Genomic DNA, 20,727 nt, shown 5'->3' with positions numbered 1-20,727 from the left:
GATGGGCCCAGTTATAGATTAGGAGGGGAAGGAAAGAAAGAGAGTGAGAGAGAGAGAACAGGGCCAAAGAGGAGGAAAAAGGGATGTTTCAAGATTCTAAGAGAAGCCAGAGGGCGTTTATTCCCCTAATAAGGAGCAGTGTTTAACTACTTACTGACAAAAATATCCTGGAAATTTAAAAACCTGTTTCAGCTTTTGAGACAATCAAACGTACACTGCCTATTTCAGAGGTACCTGCCATAAACAGATTTAATTGCCTTTAATGATTAAAACCCTATATTTCTTATTTTTGTTTTCTCAAGGTTATTTGAAACTACCATTTTAAAGAAAGACCATATTCATATTTGTGTAAATCTGTACTTTTTGCCATCTGCACATCCCACAAACACTCATAAAACAAATTTTAAGACCTACATTATTTATTCATTCATTCATTTTTGGGGGGGGGTGTATACAGACTTGCAAGCACAGACTTTCAAGCTTATACCATTCGTACTGTCTAAAGTGAGAATGTAGAGTGAGAGAGTTGAGAAGGGCTGGACACCATAGCTCTACTTACTGGGAAGGGAACTGTCAGCCCTTCCATCTAAGGAAAATGGAGTCCAGGGACATAGGAAACCACCTGAGATGGACAGAGAGAACCTAGTGTGGCACTAGGGACCAGGAGGGGCAAGGAGAGCAAAGGTGGGTGAGATGACTTCCCTGGTCAGAACTGCAGTCAGGTGACTTCCCTGGTCAGGACTGCAGTCAGGTGACTTGCTTCTACCCTTGATTCTGTCATTTACCAGAGAGGGGAAATCTCTTTAGTCACTTAAACATTTGGGGTCAGTCTTCCCACTTGCAGAATGAGGAGGTTGGATTAGATCAGTCATATTTCCAGCTAAGCTCCTGAGAGTTCTAAGGTTTCTGTGGAGGCATTTTGACCAGGGAAAGGGGTTGATTATGTGGGGAGGGAACAGATGATAGAGGCACAGTAAATGACTCCCCCCAATAATTTATTATTTGACCATGACCTGTTTTATATATTGGATTTCCACCTCAAGATTCATTCAACAAATATTTATTCTGAATGTATTACATAAGATTTAATTCTAAAAAAAAAAATGGCACTGCTGCCAAAAAATAGTGTAAAAATAACTGGCCTGGATAGTTTCTAAGATCCTTTCCAGCATTAACATTTAATGATCTTAATGTAGGAACTAGACTCATTCATTTCTCACCATGGGAATCCTAAGATATGAGCAATTATCTTGAATAGTTAAGGTGGGGAAATTACTTCTGTAATATTTGGCACTTCTGTAAAACATGCACGCACACACACTCACACTCATTCACTCACACTCACACACTTTTGCAACATGATTTCTCCATTCCAGTGAATAACATAGTGTAAAATTTTCTGAACTTTATTTATTTTTTGTCACTCAAAAGGTGACTCAGTCGTGTCAGAACATTTGTAGACCATACCAATATTTTATATTTTTCAACCAACAGATTACTAATCAGAAGAAATCCATTTTCTTTAAATTACTAATTTAAAGAAAATGGATTTACTTTAAACTCATAAGAGAGCAAGAAGTTCTAAAAGAATCATGCATAATTTTGGAAAGTTGATTCTCCTCCATCAACAAGAAACAGGAAATAACCAAACCAATATCTGTAGACACAGAAATTATACATAGCAGAACCAAGGTACCAAGTTTGAAACATAGCTTTTTCAGGAATTGCTTAGCTAGGTTCATTTCTTGAAAGAGTTAATTCAACAACTAAGTTGTTGAAAATCACCAGGTACTTGAACATTGAGGAAATTTGGCTCAGTAAATATTAAATAATGTAAATTTCTTTGTTTTGTGATTGCTTATTGATGCCATGTCATGGTTTCTTTATAACTACAAATGTCTTTTACACCCTCCTGCCACACACATCATACAGGGAAGGAGGGGAATCTCAATAATGGAGGCACTGAGGTACCATAAGTGGTTCAAGGGAGGTAAAAATATAAAAGCAGGTCAAAGTGTGCCTCACATGTGCTCTGCTGTTGCCCTGAGCACCAGGTTAATCTGGCAAATTATGTAATTAATTTGATCTGGCTCTACTCAGTTAATTACATGTTGATTGATAGAGTAATTATTATTAGTAACTGCAAACATATCTTCAAAATGGAGAGTTGCTTTTTTTTTTTTTTAAGTATCTGACTTTTTCTGATCTGTGGGAGCAGTCCAATGGTAAAAAACAGATAAACATAAAAAGGTAAAGGGCTCTGAATAATTGTTTCTGTACTTATTATTTGCTAGCAGGGAAATTGTTTTTCCAGGTTATTCCTTCTATTTGAATTTGTAAGCTTCTATTTGAAGAACCAATAGTTTTCATTTTTATTTGAAATATTTTAGAGTATTGCCAAATAAACCATGAGAAAAGACATTTGTTATAATGTGGGAAGGGTTAAAAAGCCACTAATCGTAGATGAATGAAGACTACAGAGTTAGACTTGTGACAGGAGAAGAGTTTACGAAAAAATTAAACAGTACAGGGAGATGATTTTATCAAGTAAGTTTTCTGTTCGTGATTCTTAGCTCTCTTAAAGGATTTTTTGGTCATGCTTTAAATTGCTGAGGTTTTTTTTTTTATTATTCATTTATGTTTAAAAGAGGTTGGTTTCTCTGACTGAATGCATTTCAGTCACAGGAATTGAATTCCAAAGAAGAACCTGCTATAGTAAAACTAGATTAGCTAGAATATACCCTATAGCATATTCTGTAGGAAAAATTATGGGGATTTTACAGATGTTAAAAGAAGTAAAATAATAAGAAACAAAACATATTTTAAAAGAAAGAATTCTTCGAAACCTCAGAACAATATAAATTAAAGCTTTTCATTAAGAATTTGATGAATCTAGTATTTCCTTTCACAGCTAATTTCTCAGGCAGTTCGTTTATTCTTTGATGTAACTTTAAAGTGTTCCTAAAGGAACATCCATGACTAAAGTTACCACATAAATATTGTATTGTTGAAGAAGACCTGTAAATAGAGAAGCAAAATCTCAGCCTTTGCAGTTTACAAAATAAAGCCCACTGGTTTAATGCACTTACTTCCCAAGACGGCCAAACCCACCGGAGTGACTTACTAAGGTATCTGGCGTTGATAGCCTCGTGGTGTTCAGTCCTACCAAGGATGGGAGAGTTTGGGACATCCAGTTTGATATCATTGCCATGGTGCTAAGCACAGCGCCAAGCTTCAGCAGTGGAAGACTCATTGCTGTGGAGCTAATGAGTTTTCATAGTGACTGATTAAGATCCTGGTTCTGGGCTGGCAGCGGGAGGCGTGACTGCAGCACGCCACATCTACAGCATGAAAAGAGATCAACTTCCCAAGCTCTAATCATGCAGGGAAAGCTCACAGAACCTCTTTCCCTCACCCTCACAGGAAGTTCCCTGCTCTTCCCTTTTCCTCCTTTACCAGATACTTTGCTGGATCATCAAACAAAATATTCTTGATAGGGCTTCACTGGTAATTGTTAGAGCAGAGGTTGAAGGAAGGAGGAAATTAGAGCTTTTCCTGCTCCACTATATAGTCAGTTACCATCAACAGAGTTCGCTGCCTCTGGGATTTCTGTCAGTATAATCAGCTGCTCTTTATCCTTCATAAAAATACATAGCACCCTTAAATTGAGGTCTGTCAAAGCGCGCATTTCGAACACCAAATTTAATATCCACAGATTTCTCTGAGCATGGAAAAAGTGCTTTTAGACAAAACATGAAAGCAAAGTCTGAAAAGAATATCCAAGATGATTAGATAATTGAGTAAGAAATTATTTTTTATATAGTAACCTAAAATTAGCACTGTTGCCTCTTAAAAAAAATTGTCAGAGATTAATAGCTACTGCCTGTGGAGGACATTGCCCTAGGCACCTTACATGTGAACAGACATAAAAGGCAGCCTTGGAGAAAAGCTCCTGATAAAGAAATTTCATAGGTTCCCAGTTTTGCTTTCACGAATGGATGCTTAGCAGTTTCTCAGGCACACAGCAAACTCAGTTAACTCTATTTTCACCTTGTGAAGAATGACAGACCAGTACCGCAAGTCTATGTCATGAGAGAACATGTGACATTAAAAAAGCACAAGACTTGGCTTCTGTGACTCCCCAGGGAGTCTGAGGTCTAGCTCCTTGTTCTCTTGCAGTTAGTTGAGTGACTGGCCAGTGAATTAAAACTCCTTGGCTTCACTTTTTTTTTTTTCCTGCGATATGTGGGGGGTGGACTCCCTGCTTTCCAAGGCTCCTTCCAGCTGTGAAATTCAATGATCTGTTTATTAGAATTCTGACGGCAAATGTATATATTGAATTTGTGGCTTATGGGTAATTTTATTATATTCTTTTTACAAATACTGCAAAATTGTCCACATCCAAATCTCAGGTCCCAAATGGAATAAATCAGAGGCTCTTGTCTTATATAATATATGTGGTTTAAAATAAAAATACAGAGAGAAGACATGAAGGGAAATGTGGGTGAATGAAAATTAAGTGAAAAAGAATCATATGAAAAGGAAAAAAATACTGTTTTGATTCCTTAGGAGAATTCTGGAATTGTTTGTATCTGGAAAGATATGCATTTTCCTTAAACAGTTTTGGCAGGAGAAATAAAGAGAATATCTTTAATAAAATTGAAAGACATATATATTTATAAAGGTGTGTGTGCCTTTATTCTTCAAAACAGCTTTAAACTGGGGTGAATACTGAGACTCTTCAAATCTTCCTTGCATATATTACCTTGAAATCCAGGCTACATTTTTTCTTTCAGAATACATCCAGATGATTTCAGCTGACCCTTATTTTTTAACCACAGTGCCCAGAAAACCAAATATTAGGTATTTTTGTCTTTTTCAAAAATCGTATCATATGCAAAATTTAACATAAAAGCACCATAGTTTATATATTAAACTTAGTATTAAATAACAGCATTCATAGAAAGGACTGTTAAATTTTACATTATTATTACAATGTGACAGTAACAAAAAGTAAAGTGGACATACAAATCTAGTTGTTTGAAAAATTACCAGGAACTCTACCTGACTTGAATAAAGGAGAAGAGTCTCTTTTAAGAGCTTAGCTTCCAAAATTGAAAACTAATATAAATGTAATTACTGGATAATTTAAGATGCCACATGGCAGATGGTAATTATACTTATTAATGAGCTATCAATCAACAAAATAATAGCTTCTTTAGAAGAATATAACATGAATGTCAGGGGAAACCAGTACTCTTATTTGCAAATTAAAAAGAAATGAAGAAATAAAGAAAAATACAGTATAAATGGAAAGCTTCTTGCAATTTCCCAGAGATGCAAATACCTGCACTGAAGAACTGAAAGAGAACAACAGTGAAAGTTTATGATTTGATGATGTTTATGAACAATGTAAAAGCTATAATGTGTGGTTTAAAAAAAAAACATTTAAATGGCACACATTGAAATAGAAAAGCTTACATTATAATGATTGTTAGTTATGGGAAATAAAATAGCTATGATTTGTAAAAGGTTAAATAGTTTGCATTGCTCTCATAATCTAGTAAATTGCTTTTAATTTCCATTTTATAAGTTGGGTTCTTGTTTGCAGATGGGGAAGCTGATTTTTCTATGTGGATGTAGCAACCTGTGTTCAGGGCAAGAAACCCAGTGGTTACAGAAGTCCCACAAGCATGGTGTGAATGTTGATGGAGTAAAGTAGCAAGAGACAAGGCTGGAAATACTAGCAGTTACCAACTCCCAGGGCTTCACGGTCAGCCAAAGATGTTTGGATATTATCTTGGATGCAATTCAAGAATTTTAAGCAAGACTGTGAAGTCATTAGTTTTATGTCTGAAATTATTACATTGGCATTTTCATGATGCAGGATAGGCTGATGGGGGTTGTAGGAACAGCAAAGCATATCAGAGACAGGAACATAACTTAAGAGCATATTCTCATAGTTTAGGCAAGAGATGACGAGGGCCTAGAAAAAGAAACTGTTAGTGGAGCTCAAAAGGATGGATGCCGTAAAGAATTGGGGTGAAATCGATAGTGATTGAATAGATGTGAGAAGTGTGGGAGAGGAAGTTATTGATTAATATATTTATTCATTAGATATTTTATGGTAGACTTTTTATTACCCAGAGTGATTTCATGATAAACCTATATAGTAAATAATCAGTAAGCAAATAATTAATGACCAACAAAGACTTATAGGTAATCTTATGTAATATTGGCATGTGCTGTCATTGGAATTTTATTTTTCTTTGATCTGGAGCACGGAAGTTTAACATTGCTTTGGTACTCAGTACACTTGCTAGTCTGGGGACTACCGGTATGGTAGGTGTGTGTGTTGTTTTCTGGGGAACCTAGCTTGACTAAAAGAATAGGTGAACCAAAGTGACCTCTTGAAAAAACAAAGTAGACCCTTGCTAGCAAGGAGGAAAAATAGGAAGAGTGGCATAAAGTAGAGGAAGAGGCTTAAAGTTTATGCTAACTTCGTACTCAGTCACAGAGGATGAAGAGAATAATACAACTTTGCTGAGTGACACAAAGTCATTCTGGGTCTCTGGAACTAATAGTCCAACTCAAAATAGAGAAAAAGGACTGAGGTTCTTGCTTCTTCCTTCACTGAGAAGTCAAAGCAATTACAAGAGAACTTCCATAAGGTCCCATTACTCTACCTACCCACCTACCTCACCTGTGCCCACATGACTCTACTGTTCCACACATAAATTGTTTGTGTTCCTAGGTAAGATTGATTCCCCCACTCTGCACTAGATCAGTGCCTTTTAGACTATCATGCATAGGAATTACTAGGAGAGCTTGATAAGACCCAGTTTCCTTTGTCCCACCCTGAGAGTCTGACTTACTAGCTCTAGCACAGGGCCAAATAATTTGCACTTCTGACAGTCTCCTAGCTGATTCTCATTCTGCCATTCTTGGACCACCTTTGAGTAGACTGCCCTAGATCACATCCATCTCATCAACTCAATGACAGCTCTCTTAATCCTTTCCTCTCTTACTGAGATCAATAAATCTTCCCACTTTAATGGGCCATTCACAGCAGGATATAAACACCCACTTATATCACTCATTTTAAATACAAACAGGTAGACAGCAGTTTCCTGATCCTATTTTCTCTCCATTTATTTCCCCTATCACTCACTGTCCCTTTGCAGCATACCTTCCTGAGAGTTGTCTATACTCACCATCTTCAATTTCTCTTTCCCTAATCAAGGTTTTGTTCACATTTCTCTACTCCACTGATACGACTTTTATCAAGGCTACCAATGATACCATGTTGCTAAATCCAGCAGTCAATTCTCAGTCCTCAACTTTCCTGACCTATGAACAGCATTCATCAGACTTTTACTTTATCCTTCCTGAAATAATTTCTTCACTTGTGTTCAAGGATACCACATCCACCTAGTTTTCCTTTTACATTCTGACTTATCTTTCTCAGTCTCTTTTGTCGATTCTTCCTCATCTATATGCTAATGACGCCCAAATTCATTTCTTCCTCGCAGACCTCTCCTATCAATTCAGTCCTGTATATCCAATTATCTACTTGACATCTCCACTTGGATGGTTAATAGACATCTTAAATTGAACATGTAAAAAAAAATGAGCTTCTGATATGCCTTTCCCATCTCCAGCAAACAAAACAAAACAAAACAAAAGAAATAAACCAAAAAATTATATACATGCAACCATTCCTATAGTCTTCTTCATTTCAATTCCATGGTTGAAAAGTTAGATTTCAACCTTAACTTTTTCTTTTTTTTTCGCATCTCTTATCAGTTTCATCATCAGGTCTTTTCATCTCTACTTTCAAAATATACCCAGCATTCAACCATTTTACACCACTCTCAGTGCCACCATGCTGCTCCAAAGTCATCATCATCTCTCATCTGGTTTATTGCAAGAGCCACTGCTAATTGACCTTGTACCACGTCAGTCCTTTTTTTAACCCCCAACAGAGTGATTCTGTTAAATTGTAAGTCAGATTATGTTATTCCTCTTCTTAAAACTCTTTAATAGATTCCCATTTCACTCCTGGTAAAAGTGAGAATATTTAGCATGAACCATAAGGTTCTGCATGATCTGGCTTCCTCTTATTTCTCTGATCTCATTTCTTATAACCCTTCCCTTCACTGGAGTCACTCTGATTCTTCAGAGATGCAAGATAATTTTCCACCTCAGGGCTTCTAGTCTCTCAAATGTCTTCACACTTCCTTTTTGTTTTAATTCAAAGATCACTTTCTCATAAGATCTTTGCTGACCACACTATCTCAAATTTCTACACTTTTCATCTGATCATTTCATGTTGTCTTTTGCTGGTTTACATTTTTTCTCCTTAGAACTTATCACAGGTTGGGATCCTATATATTTTAATTATTCATCTTGTTATTTGTTTTATCCACTAGAAATAAAGTTCCATGAAAGCAGGAACATTGCCTGTTTTGTTCACTGGGGTATTCTCTATGCCTAGGAGAATACCTAGTACATAGCAGGTTATCAGTAAGTATTAAATTAATGCATAAATTAATATATTATTGTTTTGTTCCTGAACTTCCCTCATTGTAAAATGGAGACCATTTTAAATGCAAAAATTAAAATAGAGCCTCCCCCCTTTGTTGCAAAATGAGCCAGTGTAATATTGTTGCATTTTGCATGTGTGTTGTTACGTGTACATGATGAACGTATACCTGAGTAAAAAGATAGTGTAAACTTAAAAGTTAAGAATGCTTTTTCCTTCCAAATTTGATATTTAGAATGCAGGCACTTTTGGTCTAAGCCAAGAAGTACTGTCTCTCTTATTTTGACTTCTCTTGATAAGCCTCAAATCACTGGAACCCTGAATAAATATATGAAAGCACTCTTCTCCTCTTGCCTTTGGCTAATGAAGTTTGCCTCCAATAACATAGGGGAGGATGGAAGGGACTGTAGGCTATGGAAAGGATGAGTTTAAATAAAATGAATTGGAGAAGATGGAGATCTGAGTGTCCATTCACTCAACTTCCTTTCATTTGGCTCCTGGCAATCAATTAGGGACCACCTGTAGCTCCTAGAATTCAGTGCTTTGCCATTCTTGCCTTGAGGTTTCAGGGTTGTCTTAAAAGTGTTCACTAAAGAAAGAATGTATTGAGTGAAAAACATTAGCAAAATTCTCTAAAGGAGGGATTTCTGTCTTCTCATCTTTGCCTTCATCTGAGAAGCCGACTGATGCTCTATAAACCCGGGGGATCCTCTGTTGGCAGCTTTTGTTGCTACTTCAAAGGAGAAAAAAATGGATGTGTGCGGGAGGAATATATTCAGGGCAAACATGGTTTTTTGTTTTTTTTTTTTAACTCTGACTTTCTACTCAAACTTGAAGAAGTGAAAAAATATAAATCCAGGATTAGGCTAGAGGAAAGGAGGATGCAAAGTGGTGTGACAGAGAGACCCTCAGACTGTAAGGCAAAAGACTTAAATTTTGCATCACTTAGTCATTGCCTTGTTCTGGGTCGTTCAGCTGGGAAATGAAGAGATTAAATTGAATTTCCTATATAGTCCCTTCCATGATATAGTGCCATACTTAAGAGCTCAGCTTCGATCTTTGCAGTTACACAAGCCCCTCCTCGCTTTCTGCTCTGACACTACTGGACAGCTGGCTGTGTGACCTCCCAGAGCCTCGATTTCCCTATGTGTGAATCGGGGATAACAAGAGAACCTGATTCCTTAGGAATTTGTGAGGATGAAATAAACATCTACATATAAAGCCCTCATCACAAGATTTGGCAAACAAGGAGTTCTCTATCAATATTTGTCATCATTACTCTAGTGCAAAAGAAGTTTATGTATCTTTTCCCCATATTTATAGAAGAGAGAATAGAGATAGAAATTGTTAGCAATAAGGAGGTGAAGATCATCAAATTTTGTATAAATTACCAATGTAAAGGTTTAGCTTTAAGAGTTTTAAAAGAGTAAAATATTCTTGATTCCAGTGTGCTTGGTTCGTAGGGATTGGCTGACAGCAGTATCCTAGAAAGGGTCTAAAGCATACCCATCCCACAGGCCAGCCTTGAGGAGCCACTTGTTTAAGCCTGTCTGCCTGGCACTGTTCTTAGAGCTTTATTTGTATGAATTCATTTAATTCTCACACAAACCCTATGAGGTTGGTATTGTTACTATAACCAGCTTATAGATGAGGAACTGAGGCACTGAGAAGTTAAGTAAGCTAGCCTAGGTCACACAGCTAATTAAAGGCAAGTTCAGTATTTGAACCTCAATTGTCACATTCTAAGTATGCTTTTAAGTATTATGCACACACACACACACACACACAAAACACATGCAATAACAGTATTATAGCAACTATTTATTTCAAGTTTAATCTTTTTTAAATAATTGGAATTATTTGGGGGAAGCATTGCAGTTTAGTCATTGCATGCTCTCAGTAAATGAATACTTAAAGCTGAGCACAAAAATTAAAAGTAATGTGTCTTACTTATTGAGTTTATCTTTGAATGTGACAGAGCCAGGTCAGGGAGTCACCGACTCAGGTAAGTGTTCAGTCCCTGCTTCATTTTCATTGGAATCTATTTTCAGGTTTTTCTAATTCACCCAACTCACCAGGGCAGACAAGTGTTAAATTATTGCCAAAAGCTTTTCTGGAAGAAATTGTTTAGAAAGAGAGATCTCAAAGAGGTTGGAAAATTGCCTGGTGATCAGAAAGAAGACTGTTTCAGTGGTAGCGTGAAAGAATAAAATTGGATCTTGAAATGTGCAGTTTTCTGAAAGGTTGTTGTAAGTTGTTTCATAAAACTTATCTCCCTCTTGAAAGTTGAAATGTATGTTTAGCAGGAACCAAAATTCTGGTAGTAGTAAATAACCCCAAACATCAAAGTATAAAAGAAGATTACATTTATAGCTTGCTTTTTAACAAATTCACATAAACAGCAGGAGCTCTGCAGAGTTAATTTGTACGTAGCAGCATTAGCTACTTATTTGTCAGCATTGTCCCCTCATCAGTATGTGTAGTCAAAGTTGTTTTGTGATTTGAAAGAAAGCTCTAGCAGACAAACATAGTTAAACATAAATGTCTAAAGATCTGGACTTGAAACAAGTCAGGCAAGCTTCGTCATTGAAAGAGTCGTGAGAGTTATGTAGTTTTATAAAAGGGGGTTGGAAAAACAGTTAAGGCCAGGTCATTAAAATAACCATCACATAGATGAAACTGTACAAGCTCATTACCTCATTTGCTTGTCCTTTTTTGTTTCAACACATTTAAGAACTACTGACCTTATAAAAACAGTTTTAGGAGGACAGAAGTAACTTGACTTACAAACAGCTCGCTTTGTGAATACTCATCTGAAAGGGGCCCAATGACATATATATGAACTTGACATGGATAAGTAAAAGAAAACTGTTGACAAAGGTTATCTCTTGTTATTGAAGTTAAATAGATGATTTTTTTCTGCTTCCTAATATTTTTTGTTCTCTCATTTCCCAGCTTAATTATGTATTATTTTCTGTTAGAAAAACATAAGCAGAAGTATGTCATTATTCTCTCATTGACTTTTAAAGGCATCGATCTGTTAAACATTTATTAAGTACATTCTTTGGGCCAGGAAGAGTACAATACTGAAAAATGCAAGATTAATGTGGTACAGCCTCATATTTTGGGTAATTTATCAATCTGAGAATGTAACAGACTATAAACAAATATGTACATATGAACTGAATAGTTCCAGTCTTACAGAGATATAGTGGAGGATTAAAAGAAAAGGAGATTGGTATCTTCTGGTGAAATGGTCAGGAAAAAGGTAGTGCTTGAGCTGGTTTTAAAAGTTTAGCTCTTAATTCTCTTAATTTTTAACTCAGGGAAATGGAAATGTAGTTTACTATGGACCCAAAAATAAAATAAAATTTAAGTCATAAGGAATTTTGTGCAATGCTTCAAAGAGTAGAGAATTATATTCTTCAGCCCTTCCTTTGTCAATATGCATCATTTGTCCTAGTACATTTTTACCTCTCTTCCAATTAATAAAATAAAATCATGATATTTACTTAAATCATAATAATATAGGGCTATTGAGTGAACAAAGAGAATAGAAAAAATGAACATTATTGTGAAAACAGCATTTTCCTTGAGAAGGAAGAGAGGTAAATAGAAATATCAAAGCTCTTGAGGGACCTTGCATTATCAAGAAAATTGTACTTAAAATTACATGCACATGTCAACAGGGGGTAGTTTGAATTCTAATATTTACATATAATATGAGTCATAAAGCATATGGCTGAAAATTTAATTCTAGTATAGATGCTTCTTGTCAAGTGTCTGGTAAAATGTATGCAGATAGGGTATAGCATGAGGAGTGCTGGAATATTTGCCATTATTGAAAGTAGATTGTCTTTGCGGTGCGTTCTCTCTCTCTCTCCTTCCCTTCCCCTCCCTCCCTCCCTCCCTACTTTTCCTTCTCCCTTCTCTCTCTACCTTCTTTCCTTTTATCTTCCACCCTCCTTTCCTTCTTCTCTCTCCCTCTCCCTCCCTTTATTCTCCTTCCTTTCTTTTTCTCTTTCACTTTCACCTAAGTGTCCTGCACTGAAGTAGGATACTAGTATGGTTGCAAGGGCTCCCCAGGTGATTCTGATGTGTTCCCAATTTTTAACAGCCTAGGCTGTATGGCTACAATTTAAGCACAAATAATTCTAGTATTTTACACTTCAAATTTGGAAGTTTTACCTTTCTACTCATTCAACACTATTTAAAACAAAACAAAATAAACAAAAGTTCCCTTTTCTAAACATTCAAGCATGCATGCTTAGGCTATGTTTTACCTCTTACTGTGGTCGTAAGGTTTTCAAGAGGTTATTGAGCTTAAAACTGGAGACTGCTCATAACTACTGTTCAGTAATGGTAATGCATCATTCATGTGCACCTCATTTTTCTTCTAAGAGTGATTCAGAAACATGCCCATGATAAAAAATGTGTCCTTTCTTAAATAGTTTTCCTTTCAATAATATACTTATTAATATCAAACTACATGTATAAGTTAGTATTTTTCTATAAAAATTGCATTTAGAATTATTTGAGGAGCAACGTGTGTTTCATGGTGAATTACTTATGCATTCAATAGCGATTTATTGATCATCCTTTATATGCTAAACACTAAATGCTAGAGATCAAAGATTAATAAAATTCACTCATTTAGGATCTCAGAAACAAGAGAGAAAAACACATATAAAATAATTTCAATATAATGTGCTATGTAATTTGTACAAAATGTAGAAGGACATAAACAGGTTAGTAATGAATTCAGTTTGGGTGGGATAGAAAAAGCTTCAGGAGACTGTGGGTTTAGGTGGATTCAGTAGAATTTCCTAAGTAGATCAGGAAGGAAAGGCCATTCTACCCCAGGAACAGCATGTGAAAATGTACCACCAAGGTGTCAGAGATCACATGTTCTTTACGGAGCTCTAAGTAGCTTGGACTAGGGCCAGTGAAAAGCGCCTGGTGGGGTGGGGGGAGGGAGGAGATAGGATTGGAGAGGTAGCAGGGACCACCAGCTGGTGCTTGCGGCTCTCCCAGGAGATTAGATCTTACTAAAACTAGTCTTTCAAGAGTTGCAGGAAGGAGAGTGATAGCTAACTTGTTTGTTATTTGGGGGAAGATTACTCAGAAAAGGTGCAATAAATACTGGGGAGAGGGGTAAGGAGGAGATTGACAGCTGGGAGAGCAGTTAGGGGGCTGTTTGGATGCTCCGGTAAGAACTGAGATGTACAGAGGAAGGATAACACATGGGCTAGGCAATTTACGTAGAATTTTGTGAATTATTAGATGTGGAGGCTGACAAGAATAAACTCTAGATTTCACGAAACACAGTATTGCAGAAAAAGTGCTGGGGAATCATCGAGAACAGTGCTAAACATTAAGGTGCATATGAATCACTGGGGGGTCTTGTTAAAATGTAAATTTTTCTTCAGAAGTTGAGGGCAGGGCCTGAGATTCTGCAGTTTGAGCAAGCTCCCAGGTGGTCAGAGTGGCTGGTCTACAGACCACACTTTGAGGAGAAGGGGCCATGGAAGCCAACTAAGTGAAGGGCTGATGTGTGTGGACACACATCCTGTGTGATGAAGAAGGTACAACCAAGGAAAGAAAAAGGGTCAAGCTCTGCAAGAGAAGGGAGAGTGAGAATTCCCAGACACACATATTTCTCACTGAAAAAAGGGGTTCAGGAGTTCCCACCATCCAGAGATGGTTGTTAGCAGAAAGCAGACGTTTAAATTGAATACAGTTTAAATGGGCCCTAAAATTTCTTGAAAGTAAAGTTATAGTTAAAATTTTATCTTGGAAAAGAAAGATGAACACAAAATAAATTATCTTACAATTGTGAGGATATATTAGCATGAATTAAGAATAGATGACGCTTTGTGTGTGTGTGTATGTGAGGTTAGTTTTAAAAAATATTGTCATCTGTTTTCACAGCACAATCATAAAGAGATTTGTTTTTGCAAAACTCTCCAAGGAGTTACCTAATTTTTTCAGGGCCTTTGATATTCAAATCATTATCTTTTAAAGAGCCCATTCCATAATTTCTCTCTTCAATTGTTAAAGGATATAAATCTGCCAGGCACTGTTTAATAATCCCCTTGTATTTTATCAGGGCAGTTATCTCAACACTTCCATCACTGCATGAAACCATGTGTCATTTGCATGATTTTGATTACCTTCCATTATATTTGCATTGAATAACATTGGATAGTTGCCATATATAAAAATCAGTGGTTTAAGATGGATGCCACTGTTAGGCAGTGAGGGATATTTTAGTGGGATCTGAGGGGTTTCATTTAAAAAGTGGTCATAATTTGTAAATATTTGAGTTTTGATGGCTGTTGCTGCCTTACGCAGCTTTACAATGGCAGGACTTGGGTAGCACGAACTCAGGGTTGACTACAGACTTAGCATGGGTGGTCACCCATGTACTCTGATATTGGGATGAGTGGAAACAGAAGAGGATGATGTTTTCACTTAATTCACTCATTTTAGGGAAGTAGTCTGTTTATGTGGAAAGGTTGATGCATTGTGTTTCTGCAGCTATGAAAATTGAAATGTGTTCGTTTGATTTGGTTATATTCTCATCCATCAGGGAGGGAATAATCAGGAAGTATCTGGAGTTCTGGGTACTGCCTGAAGTTACCGGTGTTAGAGTCTCAGTGAAGGCTCAGGGTATCCCCCAAACCCTGGGAACATACTGGATCCACAAAAGGTGCAAGCTAAAGGAAAAGCCTGAGAAGTTGCTGATTGGCAGCTGAATGAAAACAAAACTACCCATGTGATGGGGGTTGGGAGGTAGGGACACCTAGATTCTAATCCTAGTTTTTCATTTAAATTTAGCAGTCTGGCATACCTTAGTTTCCTTTTCAGCTCTAACATTCTCTAACTCTGTGTGCATAGTGTTAAGAGAATGGGTTTTGAAATCATATAGACCTGGGCTGGAATCCCAGTTCTGTCACTTACTATATGATCCTGACTAAGTTCTTTTCTGAACCTTATTTTACTGATCTTTAAATTAAGGATTTTAATATCTACTGATGAGCCCATCTGATAAAGAACATCAAGGACATACCTGTAGTCCAACAGAGTTAGGCTTATTAACTTGTCACATCAAGACAGGTGGCACACCAGAGGAACCATGGAGCATCTCACCAAGCAAAGGAAGACATAGGGTTAAAAATAGGACTTGAGGGACTTCCCTGGTGGTGCAGTAGTTAAGAATCTGCCTGCCAATGCAGGGGACACAGGTTCGAGCCCTGGTCCGGGAAGATCCCACATGCTGCGGAGCAACTAAGCCCATGTGCCACAACTACTGAACCTGTGCTCTAGAGCCCCCAAGCCACAACTAGTGAGCCTGCGAGCCACAACTACTGAAGCCCGCGTGCCTAGAGCCCGTGCTCCACAACAAGAGAAGCCACCACAGTGAGAAGTCCGTGCACCGCAACGAAGGGTAGCCCCCATTCTCTGCAATTAGAGAAAGCCCGCGTGCAGCAACGAAGACCCAATGCAGCCAAAAATAAAATAAATTTATATAAAAAAAAAGAGTGGACTGTTCCATTTTTACTGATCTAATTTCAAATAGCTAAGTTTCTGATAGTCTATGATTTCAGCAATCAAAGTGTCTTGGCCCTACATCCTCCAGTAAAATAACAAAAGCAGTATTTAGAGGTTGACTTAAGCTTGTACTAGGGCTTCCCTGGTGGCGCAGTGGTTAAGAGTCCACCTGCCGATGCAGGGGACACAGGTTTGTGCCCCGGTCCGGGAAGATCCAACGTGCCGCAGAGCGGCTAGGCCCGTGAGCCATGGCCGCTGAGCCTGCACGTCCAGAGCCTGTGCTCCGCAACAGGAGAGGCCACAACAGTGAGAGGCCTGCGTACCGCAAAAAAAAAAAAAAAAAAAGCTTGTACTAATAAAATTAGACAATGCATGTGAAGTGCTGGGCACAGTCCTCTAAGCAATTACTACAATTAGTAGTAGTAGTAGTAGGATTGCTTAGCTGTCCTTTCACACATAAACCTTCCCATAATAAAATTGGTGGTTGAGTTAAAAGTGCCCAGTCTTTAGTCACTAAAACACAACTTTGAAAATTTAGTAAGTCAATAAAGGGATTGAGTCCATTTATTTTAACATCTTTATTGGAGTATAATTGCTTTACAATGGTGTGTTAATTTCTGCTTTATAAATGAATCAGCTATACATATATCCCCATATCTCCTCCCTCTTGCATCTCCCTCCCACCCTCCCTATCCCACCCCTCTAGGTGGTCACAGACCGAGTCTATTGTTTTGACCTTAGAAGCCCAATGCTTTGAAAAGACGTCTGATTCAGCATAGTCACCTGTTGCCATTGAAAATACAGATTTCCCACTTGATCAGAAATGCTGCTCAAGGGGCTTGGAATGGAACATGTATTTGCACTTTTCAAAAACTCCTGGTTTTGATATCCAGTCAAAATTTCAGAAACATTCATATAACCAAAGAGGATGGGGAAGCAACGTCACAGTATACTATATACTATTCCCAAATGGTTAGGAGTAAAAATTTAGAACATCAAAGAATATGGCTTAAAGGTCATCTAGTCCAGATTTCGCTCAGTATTGAAATGCACGATGCAACATCCCTGATACCTAGATTTTTCAACCTGGATACTTTCAGTGTTGGTAAAATCAATCTTATGCTACTAGATGCTTTGATATTGGACATTTCCTATCATGAGTAAGTCCTTGTTGCCTCTCATATTCCATTCACTGTTCTAGTTCTGCCTTGTGTTGTATCAACTGTTGGTCAATATTATTATGCTCAGAACAGAATGAAATTCTCTGAAACATGCCAGGTTGGTCTGATCAGCCTAGATCAGAGAAGAGTAAAAAGCTTATTCATAACAAATGATGATACATTTTTTCTTTTGTAGGATTAATGAAATTTTTTGCAATTTAAATATATTATCCTTTCCTTTAAGAATTATGATTATAACTGACATAAAGAAAACATTTTCCACTCTAACAACTGATGTTTGTTAAAGTCAAGTCCAGTTGGACAGAACATGGTAATTTTGCACCTATTATAATGTATATCTCAGTGATGAATCGAGTTAAAATTTTCTCATCAGTCCACAGGATGATTTAAGATACATTGTATTTTTGAATCACCTTTAGAAGTCACTATGCTAGGGTTTCCCAAATAGCTGATCTAGAGAGAATTTCAGAGTCTTAAAATTTGGCTTTAGATCTCTAAGCATCTTCCTGATTGAGAAGTAGACAAATTCAGTGGGAAAACAGCTTAGAGGCCACCACTGCCTTTTCTCTTCTGTTTTATTGCTTTGAACCTTAGGTTAAAATTCAACTCTCTCCCCCTTCTCCTTACTCTCCTAGCAAACTCAAATATATTGGATTAGCTGATACACAATTTGTTAATTCAGGAATGATGTCAATATAATGTGAACTTAGATTGGTTCATACATGTTTTTTCCAAATTATTAACATTTTGCACCAAAAGTAACAGAAGCAAAGTATAGCAGCACAGCTGAACACAGCAAGCTGAAGTTACATGGTTCTTTACAGGATGATACTTTACCTAATGTCATGTTTCCTGACTTGATGTGGACATTCACTTTGTCCCTCTTGCTGTGGTGTTCCCAGATTGTGCGTTTTGCTCTTTATAGCTCAGCAGCCTCAATAGGTCCTTACCTCCCTTTCCATAAAGTTGCCTTCAAATTTTTTTGAAAGTTAAAATCCTGTGTTTACTGAAGTCCTTCCTTATTTATTAGAAACTAAGATATATTTTTAACTGTGTTAGTATGCTAGTACAGTTATTGTTTTGTAAGTTCTCTAATCAAATTCTATAGGTTTGAGTGGTCTGATATAACCCATTATCGTGTAACCCTTGTTTTTTTTTTTTTGCGCCATATGTGGGCCTCACACTGCTGTGACCTCTCCTGTTGTGGAGCACAGGCTCCGGACGCGCAGGCTCAGTGGCCATGGCTCACGGGCCCAGCCGCTCCGCAGCATGTAGGATCTTCCCGGACCGGGGCACGAACCCGTGTCCCCTGCATCGGCAGGTGGACTCGCAACCACTGCGCCACCAGGGAAGCCCGACCCTTCTTGTTTTTAATGCATGATTTTGGAAACATGATGTTTTCTTCAGGAATGCATATTTTGCATTTTATTTGCAGGGTGTTCAGGACTTCCCCAGCCAGAACTGGTGGAGGGACAGTATGGTTTGAAGGGTTTTGTGGGGCTGGGGTCCTCTAACCCTCACCCAACTCAGTGCCTGTGCCTCTTCTAACACAGACATTTGGGGTCATCCTCAACATCAGTGCCAATATGCCTCCCTAAATGTGAAAATCTAATGGCTGAATAGATGACACTTTTCCCTCTCAGGAATTTTAAGCCACCTCAGTACCACTACACACAGAGGCTGACCCATAAAAACAAATTCTCAGGATTCCCACATTTCTGTCCCATGTCAGTGGCCTCTATCCCATTCCACTCAGTCTTATCCAATATGGTTTTTGTTTTATCTTTACTCCTTGGCTTTAATTTCTTGTCTCAGGCCCCAAAGTTGATAATTATCTCTGTCCCCTCCATATGTGGAATTCACTTTGGCTTTCCTCAGGTGTTTGCACCATGAACTTTCTGTGTGGTTTCTTGTTTATTCTGTCTTTTCTATTCCAGTTCTAAGCACAATGGAGCCTTCTCGACCAGGCTGATTTCTCAGCAGTGTCTCTGGTTGAAACAACCTTGGCCAGTCCTTAAGAGGAAGTTAGAAAGACTCTGTCATGGGAGCACAAAATGATATTTTTGATCCTGCGAGTTTACTTTCAAAGTCACCCTTACTCTCCAATAAGGCTATGTCTTTTCAGTCTTTATATCTGCAAAAGCAATCTATTTATTAGCACAAGCCCAAAGTGGAATTTACTTTATACTGCAGACTTCTAGGTCTTTTGTTCTTCTTTTATAATGTTTTTTAATGTTATTTTGTATTCTGGTAAGTTCTCCAAGTATGTAACATTATTCTACATGTGGGAGGATATTAGTATAGAAGGTAAAGGCTCATTAATTCTTTCAGATCAGTGGCAGGTCATTCAGGAATGTTTTGTGCCATATAACAACTTTCTACTCTAAAATCATTAGACTTTATCCCAGTGTATCTAACAGCCCCATAAAATCACAGCCTGGACAAATCCTGGAAGACACTGGCTGTGGTGCCATCAGTCCAGGGCTGGTAATGCTCACATTGACTCAGAGTTGGCAAGTTCAAGGACTACTAGGTCAAAACATGAAACTCAGACATTTACTTTACTAGATTTGCTTTTAAAAAGAAAACGAAGGGTTTTTATTAAAGTCTCTAAGAATTTACACAATACTTTTAGTTGGTTCAATGTTTATGTATTTGGTTAGAATCTTTCTCAAAGAGAAAGCTAGTCCAATGATTTGTCATTATGTGTAACAAAGCTGCTTGCATTTCTAAATGCACGGGAAAGAGAAAACAGCCATTGTATTTCATCAACAGAAGGAATCTATCAATATGTAGAGCACTAACAACCATTCATTTGTATATTTAAAATATAGCCAGATGAAATAAATTGTGTCTAATTCTCAGAAAACTGTTTTACCAGCCAAGTATATTTAAGGAAACACTATTTATGTTTGGTAAATATAAACAAGATACAATTATTTCTACTTTAAAAATGTAATTGCTGTTTTGGAAGTAGAAGCTCAGTACTCTTGTCTCAGTCAGTAGAATCACTGATTTTCATTAAAATGTATTTTTGTGCTGGACTTAAATTGAATAAAACTTCTTTGACTATATATTATTTATTTTACCAAAATTAAATACTTTCAATATCATTGTTCAATTACAGTAATTTACATGTTGAATCAATAGATAATAAAATTTTAAAAATATGTAACGCCACCTCTTAGCTTACAGTGATTAGTGCCTTAATCTAAATGCTTGACTTCATAAAATCATAAGTACTTTGTTAAATGTTATAGTATATTAGGAATGCAATCTGCATTTTGAAATCTGGTTAATGTTAATTTTAAAAATAGCTATAAAAGAAAGTGGGAAATTAAAGAGCATTTAATAGTATTTAATGTAAATTATGCAAATAAACATTCATCTATCCATATTAATGTTTTTATATATTCTACATAAAAATTTTGCAAGTTAGGTAATCAT

At 37.2% G+C, this 20,727-nt stretch overlaps 1 protein-coding gene across 2 annotated transcripts in view; it reads right to left on the bottom strand.

Annotated features, from left to right (window-relative positions):
• The window catches only part of OLFM3 (olfactomedin 3), a 51,810-nt gene extending 48,557 nt beyond the window's left edge, over window positions 1–3,253 (bottom strand). Inside the window, exons 1-2 of one of the 2 annotated variants that reach the window (XM_019919179.2) lie at window positions 3,090–3,253; window positions 556–579 (exon numbers count right to left, since the gene is read on the bottom strand). In XM_019919179.2, the coding sequence (XP_019774738.1) occupies window positions 556–579; window positions 3,090–3,253 (188 nt within the window). The remainder of the gene's footprint in view (window positions 1–555; window positions 580–3,089) is intronic. The other variant, XM_004324162.3, reaches the window with a different exon arrangement.
• Window positions 3,254–20,727: the final 17,474 nt, after the last annotated feature.

The sequence above is a fragment of the Tursiops truncatus genome, chromosome 1 (genome assembly GCF_011762595.2).
Source record: "Tursiops truncatus isolate mTurTru1 chromosome 1, mTurTru1.mat.Y, whole genome shotgun sequence".
In the NCBI taxonomy this organism is placed as follows: Eukaryota; Metazoa; Chordata; class Mammalia; order Artiodactyla; family Delphinidae; genus Tursiops; species Tursiops truncatus.
Note: the sequence above shows the minus strand (reverse complement) of the source record. Positions and strands in the feature narration are given on the sequence as shown.